The sequence below is a fragment of the Phyllobates terribilis genome, unplaced genomic scaffold (genome assembly GCF_046119375.1).
Source record: "Phyllobates terribilis strain yellow unplaced genomic scaffold, ASM4611937v1 Scaffold_1__5_contigs__length_1240528914, whole genome shotgun sequence".
Classification (NCBI taxonomy): Eukaryota; Metazoa; Chordata; class Amphibia; order Anura; family Dendrobatidae; genus Phyllobates; species Phyllobates terribilis.
The window spans coordinates 1,126,771,716-1,126,791,275 of NW_027362761.1; the positions used below are offsets into that span (position 1 = coordinate 1,126,771,716).

Genomic DNA, 19,560 nt, shown 5'->3' on the forward strand with positions numbered 1-19,560 from the left:
CACTCAAATGGATGAGGGAAACAAAGGGTAAAAATGCTAAGGTCACCCGCTGGTTCTTAGCGCTACAAGATTTCAACTTCCATGTAAAGCATAGAGCAGGTAAGCTACATGGTAATGCCGATGCTCTTTCGAGAATCCCCTGTGTGGTAGTAGAAGGTGCCAGAAGGTGGCTTTAGGCAGAGGAGGGAGGTATGTAAGGTAGCTAATGGTCACATAGTCGATGGGAGGTATGTGTCACAGAGATGGCTGTCCTCTGTGATGTAACCTGGAGTGTTTCTCTAGTGCACGTAAGCACTAAGAGGTTCGTTTGGTGCACCTGGGACCGGGTTACGGGTAGCTGAGAGAGTTGGAAGGATCTATCTACCCACATACCTCACCTCTGGGTGTGGTTAACAGCCTATAAAATGGAGGCTGTTGTTTGGCACATGGTCTGTGTGTCTGGAGGGAGAAGAACTTCTGTGTGTGATTGTCTCCAGACTGGGCCATGTACTGGATGCTTGCCAGCCTGTGTGACCACAGTGCTGGCTAACCAGAGTCTTTGCTAAATAGACTGTTTTCTTTGTTTTTGCCTGCACTTAAGGCTGTTTGTTTGCATTTTGCTTTAGGATTGGTTTATGAAGCTAATAAACCATTATGGACATGTAAAGGAAAATGCCTCCTGTTTGCCTCCCATCACAACCAAGTGAGTACGATCCCTACACCACCAAGAGGACAACTGTCCATGTTCTCCTTCTCATTCTCCCTCTCCTCAGGCCATCCACGCTGAACAGACAGTATGAATGTTGTGTGGGTAGCACAGGAAACCAGCCCCTGTTCCTCCTCCTCATTATCACCCAATCCGCACTAAGATGAAATGAGGCTGGGCAGTGTAGCATCACCCTGTATAGTTCCTTGCTCCATCTCATTGTGGTCCGCCTGCAGCGCCTCCTCTTTAATTGTGAGCAGCAAGCATTTCAGTAGACAGAGAAGCGGGATGGTGACGCTAATTATGGCGTCATCTCCACTCGCCATCTTGGTGGAGTCCTCAAAGTTTTGGAGGACGGCACAGATGTCAGTCATCCATGTCAGCTCTTACGTGCGGAGGCTGACCTGAATACCGACGGGCATGTTGAAGCTGGTACTCAACAACTGCCCTCTACTGCTCACAAATCCTTCCCAACATATGCAACGTTGAGTTCCAACACATGGTGACATCGCACACCAATCGTGAGCTGGAAGCTGAAGCTATAACTGACATTCTGAAATGGGCACACATCATGGTGTACTTTCAGAAGCAGCTCAGGCAGATCCGGGTAGGTTTTGAGAAACTGCTCAACCAGTAAGTTGAGCACATGGACCAGGCATGGTTCGTGTGCAAGGTTGCCAAGCTTCACAGCCTGTTGCCGCTTGGCTGAGGCAGTGGTGCAGTGCTTCCAGCTGATGTGGTAATTTCGGAGATGGAGGCTGAAGGAGGAGGTGCAGTAGCTGTAGAATGTGGGGGCAATCATGATTGACCCAGGGCCCGCAATCCTTGGCATCGGGAGGATGTGTTCCATCCCAGGATCTGACTGGGTCCCGGCTTCCGCAAGATTAACCCAGTGTGCCATCAGCGAGATGAACTGTCCCTGCCCATAAACACTTGTCCACGTGTCCGTGGTTAGGTGGACCTTCCCAGTAACTGCATTGCTGAGCGCATGGGTAATGTTCGGAGATACGTGCTTGTGTAAGGCGGGAAAGGCACACCGGGAGAAATAGTGGCGGCTGGGGACCGAGTACCAAGGGACTGCCGCTACCATGGGGTTGCGGAAAGCTTGTGTCTCCATGAGCCTAAAAGGCAACATTTCCAGTGCAAGCAGTTGAGAAATGTGGCAGTTTAGTGTTGTGGACTGTGGGTGGTTGGCTGCGTATTTGCGCTTGCGTTCAAAGGACTGGGGTAGGGAAAACTGAACGCTGCGCTGGGACAAGGACGTGGTTGCTGATGGTTGCAAGTGTGCAATGACAGGTGCAGGGTGGGAGGCATCTTCGCCTGCATAATCGAGGGATGTTTGGCGTGCATGTACAACAGGGTAAGAGGCAGTAGTGTCACCCGCAGACACTGTTTCTGGATCCTGGCGTTCGGCCCAACTAGTCGGGTGCTTTCCTATCATTTGCCTGAGCATACTGGTAGTTTTGCTGCCCCTGCTGATGCTGGCATTGCAGATGTTGCAAATGACCTTTTTTTGGTTAACTTGACAGTCTTTAAAAAAGAGCAAGACTCGGGAAGACCTAACAGTTGGACTTGCAACTTCCCTGGTATTGGTGTTTTGGGGAACAGTTGCCCACCTTGACCTTGTGTCTGTGGCCACCCCACTGCTTCTTTCTGCCTGTTGTGGTGCTACGCTTCCCACCCTCTCTGTGCTGCTGTTCTCGATATGCATGTCACCTTGCCAGGTTGGGTCAGTGATTTCATCATCCACCACCTCATCTTCCACGTACACACCCTGGGCCTTCTCCTGACTTGCTGGCAATTGTGTCTCATCATCCACCTCTTGCGACAATAATTGCATTTTCCCACCGTTGACTTCATGTGACTGTGGCTGCTCAAATATTTGGGCATTGCTACATGCGATCTCCTCTTGCCCCACTTGAAGCCTACCGAGCGAGAGGCCACAATCTATAAATGGAAATGTGAACAGCTCTTCAGAGTGTCCAACTGTGGGATCACTGGTCTCTGGGCCCTAGACATGGTGGGAGGAAGGAGGATCAGGGTGAGGAATATGTGGTCCAGACTCACGACTATTGAAACTGTACCGTGTGGAAGACAGGGTGGTGGTGGCAAACTGACTGGAAGCATTATCTGCTATCCAACCAACAACCTTTTCACACTGCTCTGGCTTCAAGAGTGTTCTGCGGCCCCCTAGAAATTGGGACAGGAAGGTAGGTCCATATGATGTGGGTGTTTGTTGTGCTCCCTCAGCAGGCACAGTTTTATCTTGCTCAAAGCCTTGGCCCCTGAGTGCACCATCAGCATCACGTCCACTTCCCCGTCCCTTGCCACGCGCCTTGCCCATTTTAAATGGACTATAATATTTGGCAGCTTTGAAACTAGACCCCTCAAGGAATGTATCTAGATATATGGTGAGCACCTTGAACCCCCAGTTACTTAAGAGAAGTTTATTAAGTAGAGTCGTGAAAATAAAACATCACATTTTTTTCCACAAAAATGTGTTTTTAGCCCCAAGAGTAACAGGAGAAAATGGAGCCCTAAATTTGTTATGCAATTACTCCTGAGTACAAAGATACCCCATATGTAGGGGAAAACTATTGTTTGGGTGCACGGCAGGGTTTGGAATGGAAGGAGTGACGTTTGGAAAGCAGACTTTGATGGAATGGCCTGCGTGTCATGTCGCGTTTGGAGAGCCCCTGATGTGCCTAAACAGTGGAAAACCAAGACAAGTTACCCCATTTTGGAAACTACACCCCTCAATGATTTTATCCAGGGGTTTAGTGAGTATTTTGAACCCACAGGTACTACACAGAACTAGATAACATTAGGTTGTCATATTGAAAATTTTCATTTTTTTCACGAAAATGTAGTTTTAGCCCCAAATTTGTAATTTTTACAATGGATAATAGGAGAAAACGGACCCCATAATTTATTTAATGTTCTCAGAAATTACTGTTAGGCCACACGTCAGGGCTGAGAAGGAGGGAGCAATATTCGGCTTTTGGAGCATAGATTCTAGTAGAATAGTTTGGGCACAACATTTGCGGTGCCCCAAAGGTGCCAGAACAGCAAATAAAAAAACAAAAGTTATCCCATTGTAGAAATTACATATCTCAATGAATTTATCTACTGCTGCAGTGACTATTATGTGACATCCACGCCAGGCTTTATTCTCTAGAATTGCAAATATGCCAGTTTAGTGCCCATACATTGTGTCCCCATATATTGTAGCGCCCCAATACATTTCTCCTGGTGACACACACCCTGTAAATTGTTAAGTGCTCTCCCCGCTATAATAATGCCAAACATGTGGCAGCTTACTGTGGTTTAGGCACAGTACCTTTCCTTGCAACCAGAAAAAAATTAAAACCTGTCCATTTATAATGACTACAGACAAGATAAAGATCCCCAATTCACATCAGGACTACAACATCCCAGGTACTTTCAGCTGTATCACATGTAATGTACTTAATTATATGTACCAAATGTCCAGCTGGGGGTCTGTATGTAGGGGAGACAGGGCAAAAACTTAGGACAAGGATGATTTCTCATTTCCACACAACTAAAGCAAAAATAATTGATCTACCTGTGGCCAAGTATTTTTGTTTCCCTAATCACAGCATCACAGACATGAAATTATTGGTATTAAAAGGTAATTTCAAATCTCATAGAGACAGAAGAGTTTGGGAATATAAACTCATGGTGACCTTTGACACCTTAAGAGCAGTAATGAATGTGTCGCATGGATTTATGTCATTCTACATCAACTAAGGAATGTGGTCCTCAGAACTGTGGGGTCATCACAACCCTGAACCAGATATCAGTCACAGGACAATAAAACTTTCACACTTCTTATCTATGAACTGCTCCAATATTTACAGCTAGAACTGTTTATCTCTATCCCATAGTAATAGCTCTGCTTTATGTCACCTGTCTCATCTATTACATTATTTCTGTGTCCTATTGTGTATAAATATGTGACTCTTAAGATTTTGTGTTATACTATGCCTGATGAAGAGGCCTGAGTAGTCTCGAAAGCTTGCAACTTGTTACCATCTTTTCAGTAATCCATTAAAAGGTATCAACCACTGAGGACTCACGAATCAAAATATATTATATAGAGTCATTACAAACAGAGTGATCTATTTCAAGTGTTTATTTCTGTTGATGATTATGGCTTACAGCCAATGAAAGCACAAAAGTCATTATCTCAGTAAATTAGAATAATTAACAAAATACACCTGCAAAGGCTTCCTACGCGTTTAAAAAGGTCACTTAGTTTGTTTCAGTAGGCTCCACAATGATGGGGAAGACTGCTGACTTGACAGATGTCCAGAAGGCAGTCACTGACATACTCCACAAGGAAGGTAAGCCACAAAAGGTCATTGCTAAAGAAACTGGCTGTTCACAGAATGCAGTATCCAAGCATATTAATGGAAAGTTGAGAGGAAGGAAAAAGTGTGGTAGAAAAAGGTGGACAAGCAACCGGGATAACCGCAGCCTTGAAAGGATTGTTAAGAAAAGGCCATTCAAACATTTGGGGGAGATTCACAAGGAGTGGACTGCTGCTGGAGTCATTGCTTCAAGAGCCACCACACACAGACGTATCCAGGACATAGGCTACAAGTGTCGCATTCCTTGTGTTAATCCACCCATGACCAATAGACAACGCCAGAAGCATCTTACCTGGGCCAAGGGGAAAAAGACCTGGACTGTTGCTCAGTCGTGCAAGGTGTTGTTTTCAGATGAAAGTAAATTTTGCATTTCATTTGGAAATCAAGGTCCCAGAGTCTGGAGGAAGAGTGGAGAGGCCACAATCCAAGCTGCTTGAGGTCTAGTGTGAAGTTTCCACAGTGATGGTTTGGGAGCCATGTCATCTGCTGGTGTAGGTCCACTGTGTTTTATCAAGACCAAAGTCAGGGCAGCAGTCTACCAGGAGATTTTAGAGCACTTCATGCTTCCCTCTGCCGACAAGCTTTTTGGAGATGGAAATTTCATTCTCTAGCAGGACTTGGCACTTGTCCACACTGCCAAAAGTACCAATACCTGGTTTACAAACAACAGTATCACTATGCTTGATTGGCCAGCAAGCTCACCTGACCTTAACCCCATAGAGAATCTATGGGGCAATGTCAAGAGGAAGATGAGAGACACCAGACCCAACAATGCAGACGAGCTGAAGGCTGCTATCAAAGCAACCTGGGCTTCCATAACACCTCAGCAGTGCCACAGGCTGATCACCTCCACGCCATGCCAAAGTGATGCAGTAATTGATGCAAATGGAGCCCCGACCAAGTATTGAGTGCATTTACTGAACATATATTTCAGTAGGCCAACATTTCAGATTTTAAAAACATTTTGTCAAGCTGGTATAAAGTATTGTAATTCACTGAGATAATGACTTTTGTGTTTTCATTGGCTGTAAGCCATAATCATCAACATTAACAGAAATAAACACTTAAAATAGATCACTCTGTTTGTAATGACTCTATATAATATATGAGTTTCACTTTTTGTATTGAAGAACTGAAATAAATTAACTTTTTGATGATATTCTAATTTTGTGAGAAGCACCTGTATATACAGGGATGGGACCAGGATGAGGGACATGAACCAGGATGGAGGGCATTATATATATATATATATATATATATATATATTATATATATATAAAGAATATATATTAAAGACAGCACCATTTAATCATTACTCACTAGTGGGTGCCAGGCCTCCAAACAGTCTGTCCCAACTGTTGCATATCAATAGAAAGTATATCAAAAGGCAGCACTCCAAAAATTCTTTAGAAAAAATGGACTTTAATGAGCCCAAAAGGCAACGTTTCGTTTCACAGAACCTTTCTCAAGCCTTGAGAAAGGTTATGTGAACCGAAACGTTGCCTTTTGGGCTCATTAAAGTCCATTTTTTCTAAAGAATTTTTGGAGTGCTGCCTTTTGATATACTTATATATATATATATATATATATATACACACACAGTACAGACCAAAAGTTTGGACACACCTTCTCATTTAAAGCTTTTTCCGTATTTTCATGACTATGAAAATTGTATATTCACACTGAAGGCATCAAAACTATGAATTAACACATGTGGAATTATATACTTAACAAAAAAGTGTGAAACAACTGAAAATATGTCTTATATTCTAGGTTCTTCAAAGTAGCCACCTTTTGCTTTGATGACTGCTTTGCACACTCTTGGCATTCTCTTGATGAGCTTCAAGAGGTAGTCACCGGAAATGGTCTTCACTTCACAGGTGTGCCCTGTCAGGTTTAATAAGTGGGATTTCTTGCCTTATAAATGGGGCTGGGACCATCAGTTGTGTTGTGCAGAAGTCTGGTGGATACACAGCTGATAGTCCTACTGAATAGACTGTTAGAATTTGTATTATGGCAAGAAAAAAGCAGCTAAGAAAAACGAGTGACCATCATTACCTTAAGAAATGAAGGTCAGTCAGTGCGAAAAATTGGGAAAACTTTGAAAGTGTCCCCAAGTGCAGTTGCAAAAACCATCAAGCGCTACAAAGAAACTGGCTCACATGAGGACCGCCCCAAGAAAGGAAGACCAAGAGTCACCTCTGCTTCTGAGGATGTTTATCCGAGTCACCAGCCTCAGAAATCGCAGGTTAACAGCAGCTCAGATTAGAGACCAGGTCAATGCCACACAGAGTTCTAGCAGCAGACATCTCTTCAACAACTGTTAAGAGGAGACTTTGTGCAGCAGGCCTTCATGGTAAAATAGCTGCTAGGAAACCACAGCTAAGGACAGGCAACAAGCAGAAGAGACTTGTTTGGGCTAAAGAACACAAGGAATGGACATTAGACCAGTGGAAATCTGTGCTTTGGTCTCATGAGTCCAAATTTGAGATCTTTGGTTCCAACCACCGTGTCTTTGTGTGACGCAGAAAAGGTGAACGGATGGACTCTACATGCCTAGTTCCCACCGTGAAGCATGGAGGAGGAGGTGTGATGGTGTGGGGGTGCTTTGCTGGTGACACTGTTGGGGATTTATTCAAAATTTAAGGCATACTGAACCAGCATGGCTACCAAGGCATCTTGCAGCGGCATGCTATTCCATCCGGTTTGCGTTTAGTTGGACCATAATTTATTTTTCAACAGGACAATGACCCCAAACACACCTCCAGGCTGTGTAAGGGCTATTTGCCCAAGAAAGAGAGTGATGGGGTGCTAAACCAGATGACCTGGCCTCCACGGTCACCAGACCTGAACCCAATCGAGATGGTTTGGGGTGAGCTGGACCGCAGAGTGAAGGCAAAAGGGCCAACAAGTGCTAAGCATCTCTGGGAACTCCTTCAAGATAGTTGGAAGACCATTTCCGGTGACTACCTCTTGAAGCTCATCAAGAGAATGCCAAGAGTGTGCAAAGCAGTCATCAAAGCAAAGGTGGCTACTTTGAAGAACCTAGAATATAAGACATATTTTCAGTTGTTTCACACCTTTTTGTTAAGTATATAATTCCACATGTGTTAATTCATAGTTTTGATGCCTTCAGTGTGAATGTACAATTTTCATAGTCATGAAAATACAGAAAAATCTTTAAATGAGGTGTGTCCAAACTTTTGGTCTGTACTATATATATATATATACACATATACACACACATACACATATATCTAATAATTTATACAGGGTGGGGGGTCCTTAGGGACCATCAGACTCTAGTAGTTACCCCACTGAGGAAGTGAGGATAGATCCAGCTTAACACACTGGGCAATTAATTAAAATTCAACAATCTTTTTTGGCAAATCCTTTTAAAAACTTGTAGAAAAGACAAAAAAAATGGACATCTCAGACGACAAAGCATATATTATGGGGTGGTGTGTATAAAAAATGCCATACGCGTTTCGAGTGAAAAATTCTTGAACACTGGCTAACTCTTGAACACCACCCCATAATATATGCTTTGTCGTCTGAAATGTCCATTTTTTGTCTTTTCTACAAGTTTTTAAAAGGATTTGCCAATAAAGATTGTTGAATTTTAATTAATTGCCCAGTGTGTTGAGCTGGATCCATCTTCACTTCTTCATTGACCCAGGCGTTGTGCAGCAGCGAGGACGCCGTGCTCCATGCCAGACTGTGATTACATCTCAGGGGTGAGCTGAAATTTTCTCTTTATTCACAATAATTACCCCACTGCCTAAATCCTAACCTATGTCTTACCCTATGCTGTGCACTACCAACGCTACTCATTAGCTTTACATTACTATTCCTTTTTGGGGGGCACGAAGCGGTAATGAATACTAGGAGCAGCACACAGTGGGTATTAACCCCTTTAAAGCCCAAGACGTATTAGGCTATGTGCCCACGATGCAGAAATGCTCAGGATTTTTTCCTGAGCGTTTCTGCATCTCCCTGGCATAAAAAAAAAGCATGCGGATTGTACATGCGTTTTCCTGCCAGGGACATGCGGATGTGAAGCGTTCTTCACTGACATTTCCGCATGCGGGTTGACAAGCGCTTTCCAAGCGATTTTAGCATCACTTGGAAAGTGCTTGTCAACTTGGTCCCGTACCGCTCCTGGCACATTAACCCCAGCAATGCAGCGAAGTCGATCGCAGCATTGCGGCGGCAAGGGGAGGTGATCGGGATACTCACCTCTCCTGCCGGCCTCCAGCGCTGTCTGCCATGGCTTCCCAGATGTTGCCATGACGACCCGATGTAGTCATGACAACATCCGGGTCACCAGACAGCAGGAAGATATTTTGGTCATGCGCAGTGCATGACTAAAATATCTTCTGCATCTGCAGCACTGTCAGCCTGTATAGCACAGAGATAGTGCTGCATTCCTGTGCTATACAGGTGATCAGAATAAAAAAAGAGAAAGTCCCATAATGGGACAAAGAATAAAAGTAAAAAAAAGTGTCAGAAAGTGAAAAAATAAATAAAAAAAAAATGAAAAAATATTTTAAAAAAAATAAAAAAAATAATCCACCAAAAATAAAAATATAATGTACCCATTAATAAATATTATTATGAAAAAAAAATAACAAAACAATAAGAGTACACATATTTGTTATCGCCGCGTCCGGAACGACCTGACCTATAAAATTGTCCCACTAGTTAACCCCTTTAGTGAATACGGTAAAAAATAAAAATAAAAAACGAAGCAAAAAACAATGCTTTATCATCATACCGCCAAACAAAAAATGGAATAACACGCGATTAAAAAGACGATAAATAAAAATGGTAGCGCTGAAAACGTCATCTTGTCTCCGAAAAAACAAGCCGCCATACAACTCCATCAGCCGAAAAATAAAAAAGTTATAGCTCTCAGAATAAAGCGATGCAAAAATATAATTATTTCTATAAAATTTTATTGTGTAAAAGCCCCAAAACATAGAAAAACGATATAAATGTGGTACCGCTGTAAATGTACTGACCCGAAGAATAAAGCTACCTTATCAATTTTACCACACGCGGAACAGCATAAAAATTTAAAAAAAAAACCAATTCCTGAATTGTTGGTTTTTGTTTATTCTGCTTCCCAAAAATCGGAATAGAAAGCGATCAAAAAAGTCACGTGCCTGAAAATGGCACCAATAAAAATGTCAACTCATCCCGCGAAAAACAAGCCGTCACATGACTCTGTCAACCGAAATATGGAAAAATTATAGCTCTCAAAATATGGTGATGCAAAAACTAGATTTTACCAAAAAATGCGTCTTTTAGTGTGTGACAGCTGTCAATCATAAAAACTCTATATGATTCTGGTGTCGCTGTAATCGCACCGACCAGAAGAATAAAGCCGTCTAATCACTTATACTGCACGAGGAACGGCGTAAAAAATAAACTCTCGGCTAAGGGTTGGGCTAGGGTTAGGGTTGGGATTTTTTTCAAAAGTTAAAAAAAAAAAAAAAAAAAGATGACGATATGGCGACTAGTGTTAAGCACAAGTGCTCGCTACTTGAGTTTATATCGGGTGCTTGGGTATGCACTGAGTATCGCGGTAGCTTGAGTGACATGCTCGAATCTCCGCCCCATATGCTTCGCAGTCAAGAAAACCTGCCATGCACGAGCAATCCCTGCATGTTTTTTTTGGGTGTCTAATAACCGTGAAAACATGCGGGCGGGGACTCGAGCACGCGCGATACATGGTGCATACCTGAGTACCCGATGCAAACTCAAGTAGCGGGCACTTGCACTCAAGACTAATGACAACTTATTCAATATGATGACCTAATGTTATCAAATTGTGTGTCGTACCTCTGGGTTCAAAATGTTCACTATACCCCTTGATAAAATCCTTGAGGGGTGTAGTTTCCAAAATGGGGTCACTTGTGGGGGTTTCCACTATTTAGGCACATCAGGGGCTCTCCAAACGCGACATGGCGTCTGCTCTCGATTCCAACAAATTTTGCTTTCAAAAAGGCACACAGTGCTCCTTCCCTTCTGAACTCCTCCGTGCGCCCAAACAGTGTATTTTCCCCACATATAGGGTATTGGCATACTCAGGAGAAATTGCACAAAAGTTTTTGGGGTCCATTTTCTCCTCTTACCCTTGTGAAAATAAAAAATTGGGGCTAAAACATAATTTTTGTGGAAAAAGTTTGATTTTTTTATTTTCACGGCTCCATGTTATAAACTTCTGTAAAACACTTGGGGGTTCAGGGTGCTCACCACACATCTAGATAAGTTCCCTGAGGGGTCTAGTTTCCAAAATGGTGTCACTTGTGGGGGGTTTCCACTGTTTAGGCACATCAGGGGCTCTCCAAAAGCAACATGGCATCCTCTAATTATTTAAGCAAATTTTACATTCAAAAAGTCAAATGGTGCTCCTTCCCTTCTGAACCCTGCCGTGCGCCCAAACAGTGGTTTTCCCCCACATATAGGGTATTTGCTTACTCAGGAGAAATTGCACAACAAACTGGATGGTGCAATTTCTCCTGTTACCTTTATGAAAATGCAAAATTCGGGGCTGAAAAACATTTTTGTGGGAAAAATTTGAAAATTTTATTCTTACGGCTCAATGTTATAAACTTCTGTGAAGCACCTGGGGGTTCAAGGTGCTCACCACACATCTAGATAAGCTCCCTGAGGGGTCTAGTTTCCAAGATGGTGTCACTTGTGGGGGGTTTCCACTGTTTAGGCACATCAGGGGCTCCCCAAATGCAACATGGCGTCCGCTAATTATTCAAGCAAATTTTAAATTCAAAAAGTCAAATGGCGCTCCTTCCCTTCCAAACCCTGCCGTGCGCCAAAACAGTGTTTTTTGCCCACATATGGGGTATCTGCGTGCTCAGGGGAAATTCCACAAATTTTGGGGTCCATTTTTTCCTGTTACCCCTGCGAAAATAAAAAAATTGGGTCTAAAGTAACATTTTTGTGAAAGAAGTTAAATGTTCATTTTTTCTTCCACATTCCAAAAATTCCTGTGAAGTACCTGAAGGATTAATAAAGTTCTTGAATGTGGTTTTGAGCACCTTGAGGGGTGCAGCTTTTAGAATGGCGTCACTTTGAGGTATTTTCTGTCATAAAGACCCCTCAAAGTGACTTCAAATGTGATGTGGTCCCTAAAAAAATGGTTTTGTAAATTTTGTTGGAAAAATGGGAAATCACTGGTCAACTTTTAACCATTATAGCTCCATAATAAAAAAAAATTGGGGTTCCAAAATTGTGCTGATGTAAAGTAGACATGTGGGAAATGTTATTTATTAACTTTTTTGTGTGACATATCTCTCTGATTTAAGGGCATAAAAATTAAAATTTTGAAAAGTGCAAAATTTTCTCCAAATTTCAGTTTTTTTCACAAATAAACGCAAGTGATATAGAAGAACTTTTACCACTATCATGAAGTACAATATGTCACGAAAAAAACAATCTCAGAATCAGGAGGATCTGTTGAAGCGTTCCAGAGTAATTACCTCATAAAGTGACAGTGGTCAGAATTGAAAAAATTGGCCTGATCATTAACGTGCAAACCACCCTGGGGGTAAAGAGGTTAAAACTAAACACAAAAGGGAGATAATTACTGTTTATAGGACAAAATTACAGGGGCACTTTTACTGTGAAGCACAAAGGGGGGTAATTACTTTTGTACTTTGCAAAAGAGAAAACTGAATAGCCAGTAAGAGGAGCCCCGGGGTGAGGGGACGGCGAGAGGGGCCCCGGGGTGAGGGGACGGCGAGAGGGGCCCCGGGGTGAGGGGACGGCGAGAGGGGCCCCGGGGTGAGGGGACGGCGAGAGGGGCCCCGGGGTGAGGGGACGGCGAGAGGAGCCCCGGGGTGAGGGGACGGCGAGAGGAGCCCCGGGGTGAGGGGACGGCGAGAGGAGCCCCGGGGTGAGGGGACGGCGAGAGGAGCCCCGGGGTGAGGGGACGGCGAGAGGAGCCCCGGGGTGAGGGGACGGCGAGAGGAGCCCCGGGGTGAGGGGACGGCGAGAGGAGCCCCGGGGTGAGGGGACGGCGAGAGGAGCCCCGGGGTGAGGGGACGGCGAGAGGAGCCCCGGGGTGAGGGGACGGCGAGAGGAGGCCCGGGGTGAGGGGACGGCGAGAGGAGGCCCGGGGTGAGGGAACGGCGAGAGGAGCCCCGGGGTGAGGGAACGGCGAGAGGAGCCCCGGGGTGAGGGAACGGCGAGAGGAGCCCCGGGGTGAGGGAACGGCGAGAGGAGCCCCGGGGTGAGGGAACGGCGAGAGGAGCCCCGGGGTGAGGGAACGGCGAGAGGAGCCCCGGGGTGAGGGAACGGCGAGAGGAGCCCCGGGGTGAGGGAACGGCGAGAGGAGCGCCAGTGAGAGGGGACGGCGAGAGGAGGCCCGGGGTGAGGGGTGTAAGGCGACTCCTCGGTGCCCTGGGCAATCACAGTCACGTGGTCACATTCCTGCCCCCTCCGCAGGTGACAGCGCGACCTACCGATCACACGTGATCCCGCCCACCCAGGAAGACGCTCCTGTCAATCACACGTTGCGGGCCCCGCCCTCTCGCGTGTGCGAGGAGTGAATGGTAAGTGACGAGCGGTGACGTCAGACGCAGATGGAAAAAGGGAACCGACAGAATGGCTGCCCAGTGCCGGAGCCCTCGGTGCACGGCGGAGAGGAAGGGATTCCGGCGGGAACTCGACTCCTGGCGGCACCGGCTCATCCACTGTGTAGGTAAGTGGAGAGGAGTGCGTGTGGCTGAGCGTATTGTCTGCCTGACAGGAGGAGGGGCGCGCCGCTCCGGAGTGACACAACTGACAGCAAGGAAGCAAAACAAACCGGAGAGTTGTGGCCTGGGACCGAGTCACCTGCGGGCTGTGAGTGGAGAGAGGGCGTGACAGCCGTGCGACAGGTACGTGGGTAATTCACTACAAGTGCCCGGGGCGGTCTGGTCTGACCGTTACTGGCCATAGTCCATAACTTGTACAGGACGACACCATCGTGTGCGGGAGCGCGGCCGTTATCCCCCCCCCCCTCACTAATCAGAGGTGGTGCTGTCCGGCCACACTCCGAGCGGTGCACAGGAAGAGAGCGGACAGTGCCAAACTCCCCTCCCCATGAGGGGCGGCACGGTCCGGCCAGGCCGGGGGTTCCGGGTGCGACTTCCGCACTGCGAGCCGCAACTTCTCCTCATGTGCCTGCAGGAGGGAGCACGGGGTCCTGAGTGTGTACATATCTAGGGGGGTGTGTGCGCACATGTGTATATGGAGGTCCCATGTGTGTAAACTACAATATATCTATCCGGTGTGTACATATGTATACGGGGTCATGTGTACACTGTGTGTCAGTGAGTGGCTGCCCAACCTTGTCATAGGCGACCACAATACCTGCTGTGTGTTACACCTGATACATTACACTAATACCTGGGGGTATCACACACCAGACCCTTCCCCCAGGCTGTAATGTTTGATACCTTCTTTCTTGTAATAATTTATACCTGACCCCCACATTGTACTAATAGATGTTACTGGATTCCCCCTGTTCTATTTAATGTGCCCCCTCTGCTTGTGCTGATGTATTGTGCACCCCCCCCCCCCCACCCCCAGTAGTAGTAGTATAATATTGTCAGGTCAGATGTAAAATACCGACAAGCAGAGAAGACCAGGGATGCATGTAGTAATGCAAGCAGGTGTAATCCTTGTTAGTACAGGAGTTGGATAGATATAGTATCACCACAAGGAGATGGATTTATATCTGCTCCCCTCCATGTAATATTATATCTGCCCCTTGTAGTGATGGTCAGATACTTCCTGGCTCCGGATGTCTCCTCTGTTCTGGACACTATTGTTGCTCTGTGATACAAGATAAAACTCTCGTCCTTGTTGTCTTCACGTTCCATAAAGTGGCATAAAACACAGAATATAGTTTACGCCGGTGTGTGACGACCTGATCTGTGCCTCATTTCTCCATCTGACTTTTTGTCTCCCGGTTCAGGGTTCTTGGTAGGTGACCCTTGAAAATGTAATACTTTATTATGTCACCAACACATCTGTTATGAAATATCTGACTCGTTTGATCGCTGGAGTGCAGTGTCTGCTCGGGGGTACGTCCTGCGCTCCTCCTGATGATTGTTGACTTTTGCCATGATTCTCATCTTGGTTATGTTTTGATGCGTTTTGTTGACGTGTGGATGGGTCATATCTATTGTTAATGTCGTTTCGTCCAGCTTCTTTGTGTGTATGTGGGTAAGCTCTATAGACGACTAGGTGATGTGCGCCCCCTCGTATAGAAAAATCACCTCTTGGGTGCGTAAATTGTTACCCTATAGTCAGAATAAGCATACATTTTTACATAGAGGATCCGTTGGGGGGAGGGGTGTTATTTGATGTGGCATTTTCCTTTGTGTACATTAATATGGCAAGTGTTTAAAAATGCCTTCTAAAGCTATGTACTCTGCATTGTGATTATGGGTCAAAGCCAATTCTGCGATGTACAGGGATCATGTAAAAGCTCCAGCACTCCTGTGACTATAACCCCCTATATCTGCTTAATAGGCTCACATCAACCCCCCCCATTTCTTAACTATGTACCCATGATACTTTTTTAGCACCTTAATGAATATAGTCCTGCCATAAATACTGTTTAGGATGCACCCTATTCTTTCGGTATAGGATTGCTTGTATATAGGATTTCTTGTAGTCTCTTTTCGTATCCATCTGCTGAGCACAATCCCCGTCTTTGGATCATTGGATTTATTTGGGTGGTGCAGATTATATCCCACATGCGGCCTGTGTAACCGAGCTGGTCTGTGATGTTATTTTTATCTAATCCCAGCCTGTAAGAGCCGACCTGTGCCCCGGATCTGCAAATATTCTAACCCCACCCAATATAATAATAGCCAGGAGGCAGAGGAATCCTCTTGGAAGTAGTAGAAGGTGTTGATTTTGAAGCATGCTCCTTGGCTCTGCGCCCGCTCTCTGGCGTTGGGCACGCTGCTCCGTTGTGTATAAGCTTTTTGACTGGTCTCCTGGGGATTGGGGATATTGTGTTAAATTCTTAATTGCTGTGAATGTGCTCGGTTGCATCATCTGGTGTCGTCTTCTTTGGTCGAGATGGACTTTAAGTATAGAGAAGGCACACCTCCCCGTTAAGCCTTCACGTTCTGCAGCTCCACTTGCTAGCAACAGCTCTCCATTGCATCTGCAGTAGGAGGGGGTATAGGTCAGGGACCCCCTCTGGCTGCTGAACTGTGCTTAACCCCTGGTATACTGCTTCAGTGCCATCACACACCTCTCCTTTAAAGGAATACCGCACACCTTCGGAGAAGAAGGGAGCATGTAGCCACTCTCCGCTCATCGTCTTACATGTGAGTAAGGAGCCTCGCACTAACGTTTCTATCCTTTTCTAGAATCTGCTTAGTGGACGGGCAGCTTTCTTTGTTAATCTGCATATCTTGGGACTGCTGAATGAATCCCTTGCAGGCACAAGGCTATGAGATAATTAAACATTGGAGACTCCATTTATTTATTTTATTTTTTTTGGAGGGGGAAGGGGAGTCCCATTGTTTCATCATGTTTATGCTATTGCTAACACAGATAATGATTGACAAAAGGTGACGAGCTGATTGATATCGCCTATATGGAAGATGTCGAATATAAATTGACCCTCTGTGCAGTAGATTATATAATGCAAGGTGTGGGATAAAGCTACTTTTAGTTTACGAGACAGAGGATTTTTTTTTTCCTGTAAGTAGTCATTTTAGTTATCAGTATGTGCATAGGTAGATTTTTAGACTACGTGTATGTGTTCCTGAAGGGTTACAAACTGGTGAAATGCACTAATAAACCTGCAGTTGTGACTCCCGGTTAATGGATAACGACAATAGAGTCCTGAAATGACCTTTTATAAGGACACTAATTATCTCTTAATGGACTAAAATAGTTCTCCTTTAGCCGAAATGTTATACAATTAGATTGCGCAACGTCGTCTCCCCGTGTACGACTTGTGCAGTGGAGATGATCACAACTTGTATTGTGCAAGAAACAGTCAGGTAAAAGGAGGAAATGCTCCTTTACCTGGTATTGGTGTGATCTGTAGAGATGGGAGCTTTCCCAAAGTTTGCATGGAGCACGATTGATATTCTTCAGATGCTTCCTTTTCCACTCGGGCACACGCATTACATTGGGAATATTATAGATGGGGAGCAGGCTAGAGGCGCCCTTAAAATAAATTTTACAACTTTTTGGCCAAATTCAGATGTACGAACCAGCCACAGGTCTCCTGACCCAAACTTGACAGCTTCATATGTTCTGTGAAGCTGTCAAGTCCAGCTAAGGAAAAGCACAGGCGGTCTCTACATAGACCATGTATCACGGAAGTCTGAATTTGGCCTTATACTTTGCTGAGTAACTTTCCAAATAGTTACAGAAAGTTTTCATTGTTTCCATCCAATGCAAATTACAGAACATGCTGCTTTTCTGTTACAGGTCAGGGTCGCACAAGGCATCCCCCCCCCCAATTAGATCTTTTAAAGGGAGTGTTTCTTGGAAGTTCTCACAGTGGATTTGGAGCAGTGAATTGATACTGCAGATTTTTAGCAGTGTTTCTGTAGCAACTCATTTTGGTAACTTGCATTTCTGTTGTACTGTCTGTTTTTTTTTTTTTTTGTCAACTTATTGTTTGCTCAGTTATCCTGGTTTTGCTAAAACTTTATTGGTAATGACTAGTGATGAGCGAGCGTGCTCATTTAATAATAATAATCTTTATATAGCGCCAACATATTCCGCAGCGCTTTACAATTCAGAGGTTCATATACAACAGTCATAAGTAACATAGCTAAAGATAATACAATAATTAAAGCAAAAAATAATGACCCTGCTCGTAAGAGATTACAATCTACAATGAGATGGGGGTGACACTAAGTACAGGGACTTATTTACAATGATGGTCCAGCCATCTTGGGGAAGGGGGGGGGGGGTGAGGGATAGTTAAAGGTTACATGAGCTCCTCACCAGCCAGTATCTGTAGTGCTTTTGGGTGCGGTGGAGTTTGGTGGAGACCTATGTTTGGAGAAATAATGAATGGGCTATAAAAATACTTCGACATAGAGAACGTGATGGGCCACCCTAAACAGGTGTGTTTTTAGGGAGCGCCTAATACTGTAAGTTGTGGTTCGTCCTCATTTCTTGGGGTAGAGCATTGCAAAGTATAGGTGCAGCTCGGGAGAAGTCTTGAAGCTGGGAGTGGGAGGTACGGATTAGTGTGGATGTTAGTTGAAAGTCTTTTGCGGAGCGTAGAGAACGGGTAGGCCGATAAACAGAAATGAGGGAGGAGATGTAGGGGGGTGCCGCACTGTGGAGAGCTTTGTGGGTGAGAACAAGCAATTTAAATTGGATCCTTTAATGTATGGGCAGCCAGTGCAATGACTGGCACAGAGCGGAAGCGTCCGAGTAACGATTAGCCAGATAGATGATCCTGGCTGCAGCATTAAGGATGGACTGGAGAGGGGAAAGTCGAGTGAGGGGGGAGGCCAATTAATAGAGAGTTAAACTAGTCAAGACGGGAGTGAATCAGGGCAACAGTGAGGTTTTTTGTTTGCAAGGTGAGAAAGGGACAGATTCTAGAGATGTTCTTGAGGTGCAAGTGACAAGAGCGGGCAAGAGATTGTGTATGGAAGGTGAAGGAAAGATTGATGTCAAACACAGTGCCCATACAGTGCGCGCCTGCTGGCTCGGCTTTATTGTGGTGCCACCCACGAGAGGGAGATGTCAGATTTAGGGAGGTGAGTAGACGGCGGGAGCAGAAGTTCAGTTTTGGAAAGGTTGAGTTTCAGATAGAGAGCGGACATGATGTTGGAAACTTCGGCCAGACAGTCACTGGTGTTCTGTAGTACAGTGGGGGTAAGGTCAGGGGATGAGGTGTATAGTTGTCATCAGCATAAAGATGGTGCTGAAAGCCAAATTTGCTGATGTTCTGTTCAATTGGGGCCGTGTAGAGAGAGGAGGGCCAAGGACTGAACCCTGAGGAACCCCAATAGTGAGAGGAAGGGGGGGGGAGAAGTGGAGCCAGCGAACGATATACTGAAAGAACGGTCAGATAGGTAGGAGGAGAACCAGGAGAGAGCAGTGTCCTTTATGCCGATTGAGTGGAGCATAGAGAGTAGGAGGTGGTGGTCAACGGTGTCGAAAGCTGCAGAGAGGTCAAGTAGAATGAGTAGAGGGTAGTCACCATTACTTTTTGTTGTCAAAGGTCATTGGTTACTTTGAGTGCAGTTTCTGTAGAATTTAGGGGGCGGAAGCCGGACTGTGATTGGTTTAGAAGAGAGTGAATGGAGAGGTAACGGGTGAGGCGGGAGTAGACCAGACGCTCCAAGAGTTTAGAGCTGAAGGAGATTGGAGACTGGTCTGTAGTTTGTGCAGAAAGGGTCAAGAGAGGGCTTTTTTTAATAATGGAGTGTTTGAAAGAGGAGGGGAAGATACCAGAAGAGA

The 19,560-nt window shown here is 45.2% G+C and overlaps 1 protein-coding gene across 2 annotated transcripts in view; it reads left to right on the forward strand.

Moving 5' to 3' along the window:
• The first annotated feature begins 13,621 nt into the window (after positions 1–13,621).
• The window catches only part of LCORL (ligand dependent nuclear receptor corepressor like), a 109,579-nt gene continuing 103,640 nt past the window's right edge, over positions 13,622–19,560 (forward strand). Inside the window, exon 1 of one of the 2 annotated variants that reach the window (XM_073646980.1) lies at positions 13,622–13,807. In XM_073646980.1, the coding sequence (XP_073503081.1) occupies positions 13,711–13,807 (97 nt within the window). In that variant the 5' untranslated portion in view covers positions 13,622–13,710. The remainder of the gene's footprint in view (positions 13,808–19,560) is intronic. The other variant, XM_073646971.1, reaches the window with a different exon arrangement.